The sequence below is a fragment of the Rhinolophus hipposideros genome, assembly GCF_964194185.1.
Source record: "Rhinolophus hipposideros genome assembly, chromosome: 10".
NCBI classification, from domain to species: domain Eukaryota; kingdom Metazoa; phylum Chordata; class Mammalia; order Chiroptera; family Rhinolophidae; genus Rhinolophus; species Rhinolophus hipposideros.
The window spans coordinates 42502172-42519881 of NC_138056.1; the positions used below are offsets into that span (position 1 = coordinate 42502172).

A 17710-nucleotide genomic window follows, 5' to 3' on the forward strand; every position below is an offset into this window, starting at 1 on the left:
TAAGTTTAGCAGACTTATTTCCACAATGATAAGGCCCAGTTTCCCTACCTCCTTCGTCTATTTCAAGTATGTACTGTGAAATATTCCTCATTGTGTGCTGCAATGTCATTTATCCTTCATGTGGCAAGAATCCATCCTTACATGTTAAGTCTACCGCTTTTTCTTCTTATTAGCCTGAGACAAACTAATACTGCTTGGGGTGAACTAGATCCTAAACCCTTAACAGTGCCCTTAAAAATCTCATCTTTGTGCATGTGTAGATGATCCAGAATATTTATACTTTAAAAAACTCTTACCTGAATGAAACAGTAATTTAAAAAAAATATTGGAGAGAACTCATGAACGTGTGTGTGAACCTCAGCTTGAGAAATGTTTCAGTAGTTAAGAGCGTGGAGTCTTGAATCAGACTGACCTGGGTTTGAATTTAAATTTGAAGCCTGCTACTTACCTCCTGTCTTTGTGCAATTTCCCAACCTCTCTGAGCCTCAGTTTCCTCAGCCTGTCCCTCATGGTTTTATGTAATTTGTGAAAATATCATAATCCCTATCTCCAAGGGTAGTTGTGAGGATTGAGATAAAGTATATAAAGCACCTGGCATCAACTTGACATTTAATACATTTTCTCCTCTTTTCCAAAATGGAATCTGAGGTCCAGCTTGTCCACTAATAAAGAGAGACATGGGTAGATGTGGGACCCTTTTGAAGGCAAAAACAAACCCTGTAAGAAACACACAACCTAGCAGATCCCGCCAGGCTTTGTTTTCCATAGCAGACATGCTGGACTCTTTTGGGCCCAAGTGAGAGGTTGAGGCTGCGCCCTGTTGTGGGACATGCGCTTTAGTTCTTGGAGGAATATGGCCTGCATTTCTGAAGCCTTCTTCTCTGAGTCCTTTCTGGCCTGTCCAGGAACATCTTCCTCCCTAAAGAAATAAGTCACTCTGCTTTGTGCTTCACTTACAGGTAGTGGAGCTTACTCACTCTCCACGCGTGAGGATATCAATGAAAAAGCCCCGATCCCAGGCACAGGCATGGGCATGAATATGGGTGTGAGCTTTATGGGGCCGCCACCAGTTGACCAGAAACACAGGAGTGGACAGATGGAGGCCGTGGTACTGACGTGCTTGTTGTGCCGGCAGGACTTGCAGTACATGGGTGCCTGGCTCCTACCCTGCCAGCATTTGCTCTGTAAGCACTGCTTCCAGGGCCTGATCCAGGAGCTGGGGCAGGTTGCTAAGGCTCATGGGACTGTCTCAGACGGTAAGTAAAAAAGCCCCGTGTGTTCACCTCTTTCTATGTAACAGGTCTCTTCCTGTTTCATAGGAACTGAATTCAGGTATAGAAAGAATCAGTGTTTAAATGCCCAAGGGACGTTTGTTGCTGAAAGTGACTCTTTGGGGAATCTGTGAGATGAAACAAATCCTCTTGATGCCTAATATATCTGTTTTGTAAGCTGGGACTTTTCATGTTTGGGATTTCCTTAAATTGGTAGCAGACTAAGAAACCTGGGAAGGTTTTGATCCAAGGTTTGGCTGACTCCCTAGGTGGAGAGGACGTGTCCTGGCTCACTAAACTTCCAAGGCAGGGGGACATGGGCTGGGCTCCTAGGGTTGGTCAGGGACAGATTTTGAACAGACACGCTGACTAGTGAACCATTCACCGTCTAAGCTGTGGCCCAGCAGGGAGGAGCTTGTGTCTTGCTTCTGAATGTCAGGTTTCCTAGGAAACAATCTCTTTGAAAACTGTGAAGTCCTCAGAGACAGGAATCAGGTTCCTTCATTTCAGTATTGCAGCTCAGGGCACGTTATGGAGGGGCAGTGAGTATCTATTGAATGAACTTATAGGATGAGAAAGTCAAATAAGTTGACAGCATTTGGCAGCATTATCTTTTTGGTTTGTTTCATTGTCTGCAGTATTTTGAAAGTGACTTGTAGCACAAGTCTAGGCTGTCTTTGAGGCACCATAACATTGCAGTTGTCTTTAGGTCTGAATTTTGAGCCCTCTAAACCCTTGGGCAAGTTACCTAACTTCTCTGTGTCTCTGTTGAGAGTTTGGAGCACAGAAGATGTGATCTACTTTGATTTTTTAAATGAATATATGATTTTTAAGCGTATAACTTAAACTTTGTTCTTCCTTGAGCTTTGATTTTAGCTTACGAATGTTACACTATTAATAAATGTGGCAAATTTTAACAATCATTTTTAAGGGCTTTTCATTAATATTTGAACATATTTACAAATTTAGTTAATACTTGTTTTTATCAATTAAATGTATTTTCTTTTTAAGTGATGCAATTGTCTAGCAAATAAGCATTCCTAATTACTGAAAGAACTCTTAGAAATCCAATAAATTTAACTGATAAATATAGTGAATCCTAAATATGTCTTAAAAGTTCCAGCACTGTTGGGTTAATATCCAGAACATAAAGAACTCCTACATCTCAGTAATAAAAAATAAACAACCCAGTTAAAAAATGGCAAAGGACTTGAATAGACATTTCTCCAGAGAAGATATACAAATAGCCAAATAAGCACATAAAAAGATGCTTAATATCACTAATCTTTAGGGAAATACAAATCAAAGCCACAATGAAATACCATCTCATTAGGATCATTAGGATGGCTGCTATTAAAAAAAAAGAAAAAAAAAGAACTGAAAATGATAATTGTTGGTGAGATGTGGAGAAATTGGGATCCTTGTGCACTGTTGGTGGGAATATAAAATGGTGCAACCTCTGCGGAAACCAGTATGGTATTTCCTTAAAAAATTAAAAAATAGCATTACGATATGATCCAGAAATTGCACTTTTGTGTACATATGCAAAATAATTAAAAGGAGGGATTCAAAGAGATATTTGTATACCCATGTTCATATCAGCATTATTTTCCATAGCCAAAAGGTAGAAGCAACCCAAGTGAGTAGATAAACAAGATGTGGTATATACATACAATGGACTATTATTCAGCCTTAGTGAGGAAGGAAATTCTGGCACATACTACAACATGAATGCATCTTGAGCACATAATGCTAAATGAAATTAGCCTGTCACAAAAAAACAAATACTGACCAAGAGCAGTGAAATTCACAGAGACAGAAAGTAGAATGGTGGTTGCTAAGGGCTGGTGGGAGGGGAGGTGGGGAGTTATTGTTTAATGATATAGTTTTAGCTTTGCCCATTTTTTAGTATATGTGCTGCCGAAGTGAGCACAACTTTGCCCATTTTTTAAATCAGGTTTATGTTGTTGTTGAATTGTAGGAGTTCTTTATATATTCTGAATACTAGACCCTTATTAGATACATGATTTGCATATATTTTCTCCCATTCCTTGGGTTGCTTTTCATTCTGTTGTCCTATAATATAATAGTGTCCTTTAATGTATAAAAGTTTTAATTTTGATAAATCCAACTTACCTATTTTTACTTTTGTTGCCTGTGCTTTTGGTGTGATATCCAGGAAATCATTGCCAAATCCATTGTATGAAGCATTTATCCTATGTTTTCTTCTAAGAGTTTTACAGTTTTAGCTCTTATGTTCAGGTCTTTGATCTCCCTTAAGATTTTTAACATGAACTAATATGCCTGTCTCAAGACTTTGACTCTAAAGTCAGAAAACTAAATTCATACTAATGACAATTTTCAGAACCATCGTGTTTGTTGCCAAGTTTTCTAAGTGCAATGGAGACTGAAAACATAAGCTTTGGTGTCAGCATATCTCAGCCTCTGAGTGTGAGTCCTGCTCTGCCTGCCACTTAAGAGCCGAGTAGCGTGGGCAAGTTTTCTGGCCTATAAAATGGGGATAATGATAGTAGTAATTAACTCGGATTGTTAGGAAGATTAAATAAGAATATACACATAAAACATTCCATGTTATGCTTAGGATATAGTTAGACCAAGCACTGGGAAAAAATACTGTTATTTAGAACTTGTGAAACTGAAGTAGTAGAAAAAAATTTGTTAGATGTGAATATGCTTATTTTGGAAACAGAGAGGCAATTTTTTGAATATATGGCATCTTATATCCTTTAGTAAGTCCTATGATCAGTCCAGGCCATTGTTACCTACTATATTTACATTTATAGGTGAAGAGTGGCACAAGCTTCCTGTATCACTTGGAAATTTTAGGAGTTTATGCTGTATGGAATTTGTTGGTGTGTCTGTCTGTTTTATTCACAGGTATTTATTGACTTTTGTGTACCAGACTCTATGGCATTTAGGGTATAGAGATAAAAAGACAGGGTGCTTCCCTTCAAGGAACTCATATTCCATAGAAGGGCAGACACTTAAACAGATGATAATCATACCGTGTGGCAGGGATGTGAAGAGAAGATTGTTTCACGTTCAGGCAAAGGAACAGCACCTCTGGGAGGTTCTTCATGCACCAGGACTGGTGATATCAGTTTCTCACTGAATGTTTTCTGAAGGACTGAAAAAGAATGGCACCCCAATGAGCTGACCGATGAGAAGTAGAGCTGTCGCCTATCTCCGGTAAGTCTAGTGAGATACCCAATACCTGACCTTAGATTTCTGGTCCATAATTTGAGAAGCCATGCTTTGGGAGTCTGATTCTTCAGAAAGAGCTTTTATCCAGCAGAGGAGGAGCACAGACTTGCTAAATGGCTTATCCGATTTCTGCCAATCTGAGGTTTTCAAAAGTAAAATGTGGGAGCAGGTAGAGGTGGCAGGAGAGACAGGTGGAGGCTGAAAAAACATAGGTCTGTAGCATCAATGCCTGCAAACCAGATGGGGCCACACTGCATAGAGATGAGTCCATTTCCATACATCGATTTCTCTTGGTTGTTGGGCAGCACCGGGCAGTTGCTGTGTGGAATGGAAGAGAGGCTGTGCCTGGACTCAGGGACTGTCCAGCTAGTTTTCAGTCCTGATCCCTCAATAGGGCCTCCCCAGGCCTGCAGGCCTATAGTGGGGTTCAGCACTGGGCGAGGGCATGAGCTGGGCATCTTCTCATTCAGCTAGACTGTGCCTTTCCTCTCTACAACCCCACAGCCTAAAACAGAACCTCCACAGGATGGGGGGCCTGAAGTGAATGTTTATTGAACAATTGATTTAAGCTGTGAATCCACAAAGATCTCTCGTGGCATTTGCTTAGAAGAAGATTGTTTTTCATTTGTGACACAGCCTCTTTCTGTTCCTTGAGTTGCAAGATGCAAAACACATTTATCAGGAACCTACTGGTTGGCAGACACTGTACTGGGTACTTGTACATGTGTTATCTTTTCCAAACTTCACCCTATAAGGTAGGTTTTATTCCCATTTTACAGATGAAAAACCTGGGGGTTGTGAGATTATATAAGGTCTAAGGTTTAACAACTACTAAGTGTCAGGTCAAGTCAAATTCAAGTTCGCCTGTCTTCTAAGCTTGTGATCTGCACTTTGCTCAGGGGAGATTTCACACTCACCTGGAATCACTGAACTGATGGGGAGACTCCATGGAGAATCTTTGAGGAAAGAACCAACCCTGCAAGCTGAGCCATCTTTAATGAAGGCAGCCTAGCTGAGATTCTCCCCTGCAACCCTATCACACTAGGAAATGGGTCCACGTCAGGTCTCAGGCTCTGAGGAGACCAGCTGGGCAAGGTCTTTGAAGGCTGGTGATGGGACAGAGCAGAGGCAGCAGTGTGCTGAGCATGCGGTTGCTCAGCCCTGCGGTGAGTGGGACAGCTGGAGCTGTGGGCTCTGTGCAGAAAGGTTGATACTGGAGATGGATTTACTCAGCCAATGCAGATGCCTACTGGGGACCATTTTCTTTTAAGCCTAACTGAAAAGGTCCCAAAATCAAATTCTATCTGGAAAGTTGGCCATTGAGTCCCAAAGTGATACTTTAAATAACTGTAGCAAGCTCTGAGGGGGCAGGCATGCCTGAAACTGACATTTACTGTGTGCTGGATCTGTCTTCAAAATTCTCAGAGCTCCTATGGCTCTATTTGTTGTTTTAGGGGAGAAGAGGCAAATAATTGGATATTTCCTTCCCCATGTAAGTAAAAAGAATATTATTCTTTCTCTTAAAATCTACAAAAAGACAAATCCTAGTGGGGAGACTTTGATTCTGAGATCTAAATTCCAGAATTATTTTGGAATTTAATTTGGAATTTTACTTTTCCTGTTATCAATGTGGGCGATGCAGTTGAGATGTGGCCTGAGCCCTGGTCTGGCAGTTATAGCCCCTGGAACTCGGTCTGGACTCAAGTACTTATTGTCTGGGCACTTCTGGGTCTTCTCTGGCTTTCAGGGCTGGACTTGAAGAGCTCTAAGAACACCGAATAACCACCATTGCCTCATGGTTTCTGAAGCTAGTGACAGGTGACAGCATGTCCTTTGTAAATTACAAATGCTGAAAGGGGGAGCAATCTCTGTTCCTCAGTGGACAGGCCTTGGGGCTTTGGGAAGATCCAAAGAGAGGGAACTGATGCAAGATGCTACAATCTGAGAGTCAGAGAGGGAAACGACGCCTACCTTAATGAGCAGCTCAGCTGGAGGGGCTCTAATGGCCTGGGTGAGGGTGGGAGGCAGGGGAGTGGGTGAAACCTCAGCTACAGGAGCCTGGCAGGCAAGGTGACTGCTATTTACCTGTTCCAGGTGCTGAACAGTGTCCTACCACTGTGGGGTCTGTTGTGGGCAGCGACCCAGCTCTCCCACGTGGAGGTTGGGTGCAGAGCTGGGCTGAGTGGGGCATGCAGCAGGTGCAGAAGCTGGAGCTCCGGAGCCCGACCAGCGGGATGGTGTTTTAGTTCCTGAACAGTTTCCTCACCTTAATTGGCTCTCTAGGGGCCTGGGAGTAGCACTGTGCACCTCAGAACAGTACCCGTTACTGGGAGAGCACTTCCCCTGGTAATAGGGAGGAGGCAGGGGGCTGTGCTTGCTGCTGCCAGCACTGCTGGGAAGGCTACAGCTAGAATGGATTTGCTGAGGGAGGGAGTTCCAGGTGGCTGTCAGTGAAGGACAGGTCTTAGAGGGACCTCTTGTTTGCCGGAACTCTCTCATTCAGGGGGACCCATCCTAGTAGGTGCTGTGGAGGCCAGAGAGCTTCTCGCTAACCCCTCACTGCATCGGGGCATCAGGAGGCCCCACAAAGGGCTAGAATCCTGCTGAATGTCACTTACAGAACCAGAAAAAGAAAATCTAACTCCCTTGCCTGCCAGTCCAGGGCTTGCCTGGGCTTGAGGGCCAGTAGGAACTGCAGACCTAGAGTAGGAAACTGCCCTTGCTTCCCCACTGTCCCTCTGTCCAGGCCCATTGGAAATGGGGACAGTGCCTTTGCATGGAGTATGTCAGTGCATGAATCCCTGGATTATCTCTTGAGATTTGAAGTGAAAAGAGAAATGAGATGAGCCCAGATTCATCCTACCTGTGGCTTCTGCATTCCCCCATGGGTACTTCTTGGCACAGAAAGCTTGTTTCACAGTTGGGTGGTTCCTAGCAGCATGGGCTCTGAAGGCTTTGGACCCTCCATCTCCTGTGTCAACGTGGCACCTGCCCTCGAGCCCAGATTCTGACTCTTGGCTCAGATCTGCTGCCTGGCCCTGCCCCACAGCCCTGGGTTTTCCTGCCTGATCTCACTTCACCCTTTGCCTCTGTGGGTTATTTTCTCAAATCTTCTAGCTTCAATTCTGATCACTCTCTCCCGTTCTGGGCCTGCGTTTCTAACTACCCAAAAGGAAACCAGTTGCTTGCACTTCAGAACAGAAACCTAGTGTAGTCTTTGAGGCTCTCCCCAATCTGACCCCAAACTAATTTTAGAGCCTCATCTCCCGTCATTCCTCTACGTGATCTAGCTTTGCCAATCTTTCCCTAAGAGACCTCACATTTTGACACCTGTAATCCTCTGTTTATGATGTCCCCTACTCCTGAAATGCCCTTTCCTGATTAGTAACATCCTATCCCCAACTGAAGGCCCAGCTCAAATGTGACCCATTTATCAGAACTAGAGCATATAGAGACGTGGGATGATTTGGGAAGAAGCAGGATCCCCATTACCAGAATTGAACTCCAAAGGGCAAGGCTAGAATAATTTAAGTAGCCTTTGCTTTAGGCCAGGAGTCAGCCAACTTTTTCGGTAAAGGGCTCCATAATAAATACTTTTGGTTTTGCGCATCATACAGGCTCTCTTACAACTACTGAACTCTTTCGCTGCAGCACAAAAACAACCATAAACAATATGGAAATTAATAGGCGTGACTGTTCCAATAAAACTTTATTTACAAAAACAGGTGCATTGTAGTTTTCTGACCCCCTTTTTAGGCTCTGCCTGGGGAATTGGGTGGATTTGAACCTGTGGGTGGCATCAAGTAGGAATAGCTGTGCAGGAGCCAGGCAGGGCCAGAAAAATCTGTCAGGGAATCGCAGGAATAGTGTTAGGAAGGAGGCACACGGAGGGGAGGCCATTTTGGCTGGAATATAGGATTGTTTGAAAGTGAGAAGTGGGAACTCTGGAACGGAAATTTGGGGCCAGATTATGAAGGATCCCAATCAATGTAAGCTATTCAGTAGACAGCGGAGAACCACTGAAGGTTTTTGGTCAGTGGAATATGATCGAATCTGTATTGTTAAAATGTCATTCTGCCTTGGAGGAGCCAAGACTGGCTGCAGGAAAACCTGCTAGAAGGCTACTGTAGTTGGTTCTAGATTACTGGTCCTTGAACCGGTGCTGGTCTGGATGCCTAAGAATTATTTGTGAAACTTGATAGAAACATAGATTCCTAGTCCCACACCCACACCTGAGAGATGTGGATTTGGTCGATTTGGGATTTCTAACAAACCCTCCAGATTTGTGAATCCTGGTCCAGCAAGGTAGGATAAGGCCTGACCTTCAGAAGCTGTGGATGCCAGAGAAAGGAGGACGCAGGTAAGATGGGATTTGGCAACTGCCCTCTTCCTCCACCTGTTACCTTTCTGTTCAGGACAGCCCACCCATTCATTTGACTCCTTTTTTCTTTTTTTTTTTTGTTTTTTTGTTTTTAAGTTTTTAAAATTGGGGAACAGTGTGTTTCTCCAGGGCACATCAGCTCCAAGTCGTTGTCCTTCAATCTAGTTGTGGAGGGCGCAGCTCAGCTCCGAGTCCAGTCGCCGTCTCAATCTTTGTAGGGGGCACAGCCCACCATCCCACGCGGGAATTGAACCAGGAACCTTGTTGTTAAGAGCTCACTCTACCCAACTGAGTCATCCGGCTGCCCCTTGACTCCTTTTTCTTCACACACCACCACTCCCCCCAAAACCCTATTTGGGTTACATCCTGCCTATTCCCTTTGAAATGACTCTTTTGTCTCTTTCTTTCCATTTCTACCCTGGTTCGGGATCCCATTAATGCTCCACTGCCCAAGCCTCTTTCCTGACACCCCTGTCTCCAATCAATCATAAAACCTAGCCTGGTCTCTCTCCAGAACCTTTTTGGGCTGCCTTTGCTTTTTAGGATAAAGGTCAAGCTCCTTAGCTTAGCATTCAGGGTCCTTTAGGAGCTTACTCTCCTGCCAATCTTTCCAGGCTCATTCCCTGCCACTTCTTCTCTGTGTTTTTGAAATTTTCCTGTCTTCTACTTTTGCAATTATCCTATACTTGTAGTCTTGCCCCATCCTGATGTCCTTCCTCGCGCTTGATCCTGTTACTCCTTCCCTTTTTTTCTCCCTGCTTGTGTATGACTGTATCTCCCTGGGGGGTGGAGTTAGCTGCCAAGGGATCCCTCCCAGGATCTTTGTGCATCATAAAATATGTGTCTTCTCCATCTGAAGTTCTAATCCTCCACTTGTGACGGACAATTGGTCACTATGGCAACTGACTGTGACGTCACAGGATTAGGACTTCAGGTGAAGTGGCAGGAGCAGGTGAGTGTGTAGGAGACAGATTTTTAATGTCTGTCGAAGTCCTCCCCCTCCCCCCAACACCCTCCTTCAGTGTCGGGGACATGGAGGGATAGCTCGGGCTCCTGCTGATTTTCAGAATGATTCGGTGAGAGTGTGTGCCTGGCATCTGCATGCTGCAGCAGTGTGGGGCTGACAGAGTGTGTCAACTTGAGCTCTGGCTGTGCAGGCACCGCTGCTGCGTGAGCCTGTTATTCCATTCTGGATTGCTATTTTGATACACAGATTGCATCATTCTTCCTACGTATAAACAGGGGGTCCCCAGGGCCCTGCAGCTACTCACTTCTCCACCAACACTGTTGTTTTGATGAGCTCTATTTAAATGAGCTGCCGGATCCGGGCAGGTTCCAGCCACACATGAGCATTGTCATTTTGGGGAACATGGAGGGCTGAAGGATTTTTTTTGGATCGAGTCCTAAAAGGCTGAGAGTGATGGCCTCCTGAGCTGAGCAGAGAGCGACAGAGCTAGTTCCTGAAAGTTGAAAATCTCGTTTTCTTCCTTCTGAGCTTCTATTCCAAGGCACCCAGAGGATTAGGAAGGAGATGCAGCTAGGAAGAGAGTCGCCTCTTTGAGGTCTCCCTCTTGCTGTTCAGTTTGGGAAAACTGCTGCAGAGCCTTCGAGATAAACAGGAACAGGAGGAGTCAACCAAGCCCTTTCTTGCAGCAGCATCTCAGGTGAGCTGGAGAAATGCAGCCCTGGCTGAGGAGGCAGCAGAGGAAGGAGGAGAGGATCCAGGCTGCTCCCCCTACCCTACCCAGTACCCAGGTCCCCGAGGCTTAGGCCCTGCGGCCCAGCTGGCTGCAGCATGCAGGGTGGGTGTTCCTGGGCGCTTGGTAAGCACCATCCTCTGGGACCTGTGCTGGTCTCACCTGTCGCTCTTCTGACTTCTCTCCCAGGTATTGCTCTCATCACAGGGCAGCAGGGGCCACAGGTAAGCCTACTGGCAGCCAGGGGCAGGAGCAGCAGTCAGCTTAGGATCAAAATCTATCTTTCTAGCAGGGACTGGACATCTGGGGAGTGGGTACAATGTGTTTCTCAAAGGTGGTGCTGCTCTGAGCTATAGGCTAGAGGAAGGCTTCAGGGGCTTGTGTGGTGGGGGCCTGAGCTGATGCCCAGCACCCTGGAGCTGCCCTTGGCTGGGAGGACAGGAATCGTTAGTGAGGATGGTCAGCCCAGCAGAGGATAAAACCAGAATGTCTTTTTTTCCTTATATAGTATCTGACGGGCATAGGGAGGTAGAATGTCTCACATGTGGCTCTAGAGGTAATCAAGAACTGCTCAGTGGTTCAGGGTGCCACCTGTGTTTTATAAGGGCTCTGTGGTTTTTAGCTCAGTGCCTCCCTCTCTCTGGGTCTCCATGATACCATCCTTATGGTGAGGGGATTGGCTAGGTGAGCAGTGAGAAAAGCGAGGTCTGAAAACTAGGTCTGTCCAGCTTTGGTTCTATAGGTGAGAGCTGGCAGAAGAGCATGAGGCAGCTTCAGAGGGCACCACTGCTCCGTTGGAGTCAGAGCTTGGGCCTCAGCTGCGAAGTTTCCTGGAGTCCTGGACAGGAGCTGTAGAATGACGGGCTTCTTCCCCTCAGAGGGTTGCTTAGCACTGAGCTCAGGCTTATGCGCCTGGTGGGTATGTGTCCCTCCTGGTGGGCTGAGCTGACCCAATGCTACTTTCCGAGAACTCGGTGGGATTTCTCTCCCACCCCAGCCCCCAGGTGCCCAGGTTGCCTTGTCTCTGCTGGTCATGTCTGAAGGGTGGACTACCCAGTCTCGGCCCCCTTCCTCGCTGCCTCACTGATCCCGGGTGAGCACACTGTCCAGGCCCCAGCGGCAGTCTTGTGGGGTCAAACCTCAGGCTGCACCCTAAGCCTGCCCATGTGTCCTTCAGTGCAGTGAGAGTTAGGGGAGGCAAAATATGTCTGCCAGCTCACCACCACCTGCCCAAGATACCTAGGTATCAGGATACCTTTCTGTATGTTGGGCGTCTGCACTCTTCTCTGCCAGATGGGAAATATATCAGAGCTGCATTCAGATCTTTAACTTTTTGGAGCCTCTGTAAAACTGGGTGAGCCCGCCTCTTTTAGCTGCATGATACAGGGGACAGAGCTATCAGACTCAGACACAGGCCAGGGGGGTGCTCTCTCTAAGGCACTGGCCCTCAAACTTGGTTGTACATTGTAATCATCTGGGGAATTTTTAAAAATACTGATACCTGGATCCCATGTCCTGAAACTCTGATTTAATTGATATGGGATGTGGACTGGACATCAGGATGTTTAACAGTGCCTATGATTCAGATATGTAACAAAGTTTGGGAACCACCAGTCCGTAGAATGAAACTGCCCCCAGATTTATTTTCTCCAGGCAGAAAACCTGCTCCACTTGCTTTTTCTCAAAGGTGATATTTCTTAAAACGAAGCACAGCAGGGGTTGGCTTTCAGTTCCTTCTGGTTTTCCAGGTCCAGAGCTAGTTTTGTCGTCATTAGAGTCTGATCATTATTATGGAATATTTTCGTAAAGTCAAATTATTTAGTTAATTAAAATTACCTTGCTTATTTACACTTGAATTAAAGAAGTGTACAACAAAGTGGAAAGGGCTGGGTTTTGGAGGCAGACAGACTTGGCTTTCAATTGTACTTCTGCCCCTGCTTTGCATGATCTTTGATGGGTCACAACTCCTTGGAGCCTCAGTTTCTCCAACTGTGAAATGGGGACAATGCCTACCTCTCGGAGATGACTTGATGATTAAGTGAGGGAGCACATGTAAAGTCCCTGGTACAGGGAGTGGTGGTAGAAGAGAAATTTGTCCCACGCCTCCTGGGGACCAGAAATGCTCACTCTTGTGACAGACGGACTGAACATTCGGTTTTCAGAGCCCCTCCACAGGCCCCTAGGTCCCCAGGAGGACCTCTCGTGGCGGTGACTTCTTTATTCTGGAAACAGAAGCCCCACCTCCTCCAGGGATGGTTGTGTGGCCTTTGGGCCCTGGCTCTACATTTCTCAGAATTGACGTTCCTGTCTGTGAAATAAAAGCTCAAGGCTGTTGCTTGAATAATTCAAACAGAAAAGAAGCAATATATCTGAATAGTAGTGTATGTAACGTGTGATTTAAATATACATTAATAACGACTCTAACTGTATATTGATGTTCAATATTGTAAGTAGGAGTTTGGGTATGTTAGATACATCCACAGCCCTAAGAGTTCATGTATTCCGGTTGCCTTAAAAGTTTTTGTTGTGTTGTTTTGGTAGCCTCGTTGAAAAACGGGGAATTCTCTTTAAAAAGCTCAAGGTTGACACAGCTTGATGGGGTTAGGGACCTTCTGCGGGAGGATAAGAACTCGTGGCCAAGGTTGTTGTGACACAGAGATCATATGTTCTCTCTGTCCACTCTGGGCCCCAGAGCCTCCCTGGGACCTGCTCGCACCCCGGCCATGTTTCTGCATCTCTGCTGTCAGCGGCAGCAGCCCACTTCAGACAGGATGAGCCTTTAGATCCAGGCCTCTCCTCAGCTACAAGCCTGTCCCCTGACTTTCTGACAAGGGTCACGGCCAGGTCGCTATTGGGCTGCCTGTGCTTTCCCATCTTGCCCAGGGGAATATGTCTGAAGCCCGGCTGCAGTAGGCAGAGGAAAAGGATTGGATAATCCATACTTCCCCTGCTATTCCCTTCCCATTAATTTAATGATGTAGAAAGTAAGGTTCAGAGAAAGGGGGTCACTTACCTGAGGTGGTTGGTAGTGCCAGCCCTGCGCCTGGAACCCAAATCTCCCAATTCAGAGCCTTTCCTGAGCCCCACAGCTCTGCTGATTCCTCAGAGATGATTCCTTTATCATCCTGGGTTGGCTTTTGTTTTCCATCACGCTGAAAACTTCCAGATGGCTTCTTATTACTTTCAGTGGCTATGAGTGCAAGGAATACACATGGAATACTCAAATCTAAAAGCAACATTATTGTCCAATTTGCTAAAAATCATGTAATAATATCTTTTAACACCAATTGTGGATCATTTTTGTATGCAGACATATGAACAGATAGTTAAAATGCAATGTGATATTTGTTATGTTAAAAGAAGGTTCAGGGTGCTGTGGGGGTACCAGAAGAGGGGGTAATTAACTCATCCCGAGGGAAATGAACCTTGCTTCTCAAAGGCAGAACATTTGGAACAGGTTTGAAAGGACGAATAGGAATTTATCTGGAAAGGAGGGGAACAAGAAAGAGTATTTCAGGGAGAGGGAGCAGCATTTGACACACATAGAGTTATGCAAAGGTTTGGTGTGTTCGGGAGGTAGAGATATTTGGCATGGCCAGGACATAGGTGTGTGGCAGGTGAAGCTAGGGATGTGACCAGAGAGAAGTAAGATGAGTGTGAAAAGGCTTTGAGCACCAAGCTGAGGTTCTGCGCCTTGAAGACCAAGGGAGGTAGAGGATGTGGGGCCTTCTCTGACTTATTCAGTGATTTCTCCATTTTCATGACGTGAATGAGGCTGTGTTACTATGACTAATGTGTGGGCATCTGGTACCAGGGAGTTGGGAGCCTTGTGGAAGTTATTTTCAACCATTAGATCAGCATTTCTGACCTAGGGGTAGATGAGGAGGGTCTGCCCAGGGCGAGCCAAGTGGAAGGGAGGAACAGTTACCTGATTCCCCTGGATGCTGCCACCTGTGGAGAGCGTCCTTCTCCACCTGTAGCCACTGTTCTTGACAGGCAGGAGAGAATCCAGGAGATTCCAGATCTAGTTCTGTCATTAACGTCCACGGCTCTTTGAAGGTTGGGGGAGGTTTGTTTTGGTGGGGAGGGGGGTGGGGGGAGGAAGAGTATAAAACTATTATTCTGCATAATTTGTGGCTTTTGATTTACCCAGCATCTATCAGTTAGTTTTTGCTGCATAATAAATCACTCCAAAACTTAGTGGTTAAAACAACAACTGAACGATTTCACTTAGGATTCTGCAGGTCAGCAGTTTGGTCTGGGCTCCTGTGGGCCGGGCTGGCCAATCTCAGCTGTGCTGACTCCTGTCTGTGTCCAGCTGGTGGGTCACTTGGGGCTAACTGGCTTCTATGGCTTCAGGTGGGACACCTGACGCACCTGAGGCCACTCTGCTGGTCTCTCACCTTCCAGCAATCTAACCGGAGCTTATTCACATGTCAGTCTTACCGTTCCAAGAGCAATCATACAAAGCCACTTGAGGTCTAGGCTTAGAACTTGTTCAGGGTCACTTTTGCTGCATTCTGTTGGCCAAAGCAGGTCATGAGGCCAGCCTAGCTTTAAAGGGTGGAGAACATTCTTTTTTACGGCCGAGCAGTAGCCCATTGTATATATGTGCCACATCTATCCAGTCATCTCTTGAACTCTTATCATTTGCGACAACATGGATGGACCTTCTTTCACTATGCTAAGTGAAATAAGTCAGGCTGAGAAAGACAAATACCATAGGGTCTCACTTATATGTGGAATGTAAAGAACACAATAAACAAACAAACAAAACAGAAACAGAAGCATAGATACAGAGAACACACTGATGGCTGCCAGGAGGGGAGGGGTTTGGGGAGCGGGGTGAAAAAAGGGGAAGGGATTGAGAAATACAAATTAGTGGTTACAAAATAGTCATGGGGCTGTAAAGTACAGCATAGGGAATATAGTCAGTAATGTGGCAACAACTGGATAGAGAGCCAGGGGGGTACTAGAGTAATGGGGGGATCACTGCATAAATTCTATAAATGTCTGACCACTAGGCTGTATACCTGCAACTAATACAAAATAATACTGAACATCAACTATAACTGAAAAAAATAATTTAAAAAAAGGGTGGAGAACAGACTCTACCTTTTAATGGTTAGGATTGCAATGGCATGGATGCACCGAGGGAAAGAATTTGTGGCCGTTTCTTCAGTCTACCTCTCAGACTATCTGACTTTCATCACCTGGGACAGTTGATAATTGAGGTTATTACCATGAATAGGATGTGAAAAATCTTTTGAATTCAAAGTCAACATTCACGGAGGATCATGTGCTTTCTCAAGTATTATCTAATTTAATCCCCACAGCAACTCTTATTTGCCCTTTCTCTCTGACATATGCGGAAACTGGGGCACAGAGGAGTTAAGTGAGATGAAGAGACTTGTCCAGCCAAGGTCATGGGTGGTAAACTGGTGTTTGAGGGCGAGTCTAGAGCAATGGCTACTGTGTCGTTCCGATGATACAAGGCGGAGAAGCCTGTGACGGGACTGCAGCACTCACGGCTGTGGGCAGCCCCTTTCCATGCCGTTCTCATTCCTGGGCATAGGTACCCACCCTGCTCAGGAGGCTCATTTCCTTGCACCAGCGGGCTGATGGCTCTTGGGGTGGGCCTGAAGGTCACTACAGTCTCTGGGTGGCAGTCTGATGCCACTTTTGTTCAGGAGCCCACCGTGCAGAGGAACGTATTGGAGACCGTTGATTTCTCCGGGGAGAGAGGGTAAGACAAGATTTCACATTCACAGGTGAAACATAACATGTGTGTGATACACCCCGCATGGGCTGGGTGAGGAGGCCCAACGAAAGCTCTCTGAGCCCCAGGGGCAGACCGATTGGCATTGCTATAACAAGAGAAAATTACCTACTAGATGAGCAGGCCTGGAGGCCTTGCCTTTCTCTGGCTAGGGCCTTTTGGAAGCTCTAGTCTTTGAGATCTTTAAAGTAATTCTGCTCTGAGGTAACTTTCATGGCTGGAACTGTGCACTGGCCTAAACCGCCCCACTGAAGCTTAGCCAATAGTGAGCACTGGGTTTTCAGGACTGTGGATAGAGGACTGGGAGCAACAGGAAGACACCTGATTATCAGAACGAGAGCAAGGCTGGGCCTGCAATAGCATGGCTTGTGGGACGGAGAAGGAAGGTAGGATCAGGCAAAGACCAGGATGTGAAGAGGTCTGTGCAGCAGGCCCCTAATGGGATGGTCATGTTCAGAGAACCTGGATGGTTAAGTGCAGGCTATGGCATCAAACATAGTTCATTTTGACATAATTGGCATTGGCACATATCTTGGTGTTGTGTATTAGAAATCTTCGTGTCTGGACCTTACGTTATGTATAATTTTGCCATGTTGCCCTGATTCTGCTATCTTTCTGTGCCCCTCCTAGAGTTCATCTCCTGTCCGGGGTGTAAGCAAGTATGCCTTACCAGGGATGTAACTGAACATTTCTTTCTGCACTGCTTTTCTGCTGGGCAATCCAAGATGGCCAGGGTAAGTCAGGACAAGCAAAGAAGCAGCTGATCCTTTTCACAGATTTGTAGTGCTCCTGTCCATAAGTCCGTCTCTCTATTCATCACTCCATCCAACTTATTACTCCTCTGTCAATTTACCTTATCATCTTCCCTCCCTCCCTCCCTCCAGCCCTCCCTCTTTCTCTCCTTCCCTCCTTCCCTTCTTTCCTTCTCTCCAGAAGAGAATCAAAATACTTGCGTTGGGGAAATCAAAATGGAGTATCTTGCAGGTGGTAGGCCCTGTGCCGGGTGATGGGGAGACAGAGTCCCATGTTTTCTACCCTCAGGCATTCTTAGTTTAATTAGTAAATCTTGCATGTCTCCTCTTCCCCCACCCCGCCCGTAAGTCTTCCTGATGCCAGTGTGAGGAGAAAGCTGTGAGCATCCACATCAGTTTAGTGGCCTGTATTATTCAGGCAAAGACAGGCTAATTATTTCCACGTCCTCTTCTCCAGCCCTGCAAGATAATTGCTGAGCAAATGAATGAGCATTTGGACTAGGAGAGGACTGGGTGCTCTGGGCCCCAGCCAGCCCCAGTGGTGGAAACACGGCTCTGAGAGTTGGTCTGTGCTTGCTTCCCCCACATCATCTTTCTGTGTATCC

At 46.0% G+C, this 17710-nt stretch overlaps 1 protein-coding gene across 5 annotated transcripts in view; it reads left to right on the plus strand.

Moving 5' to 3' along the window:
* The first annotated feature begins 994 nt into the window (after positions 1-994).
* The window catches only part of TRIM66 (tripartite motif containing 66), a 48725-nt gene continuing 32009 nt past the window's right edge, over positions 995-17710 (plus strand). For 2 of the 5 annotated variants that reach the window (XM_081063864.1, XM_081063867.1), the window contains exons 1-2: positions 10133-10541; positions 16984-17087. In XM_081063864.1, the coding sequence (XP_080919990.1) occupies positions 17079-17087 (9 nt within the window). In that variant the 5' untranslated portion in view covers positions 10133-10541; positions 16984-17078. Of the gene's footprint in view, positions 1257-9752; positions 9830-10132; positions 10542-10777; positions 10799-16983; positions 17088-17710 lie in introns of those variants that run through there. The other 3 variants (XM_081063868.1, XM_081063865.1, XM_081063866.1) reach the window with 3 other exon arrangements.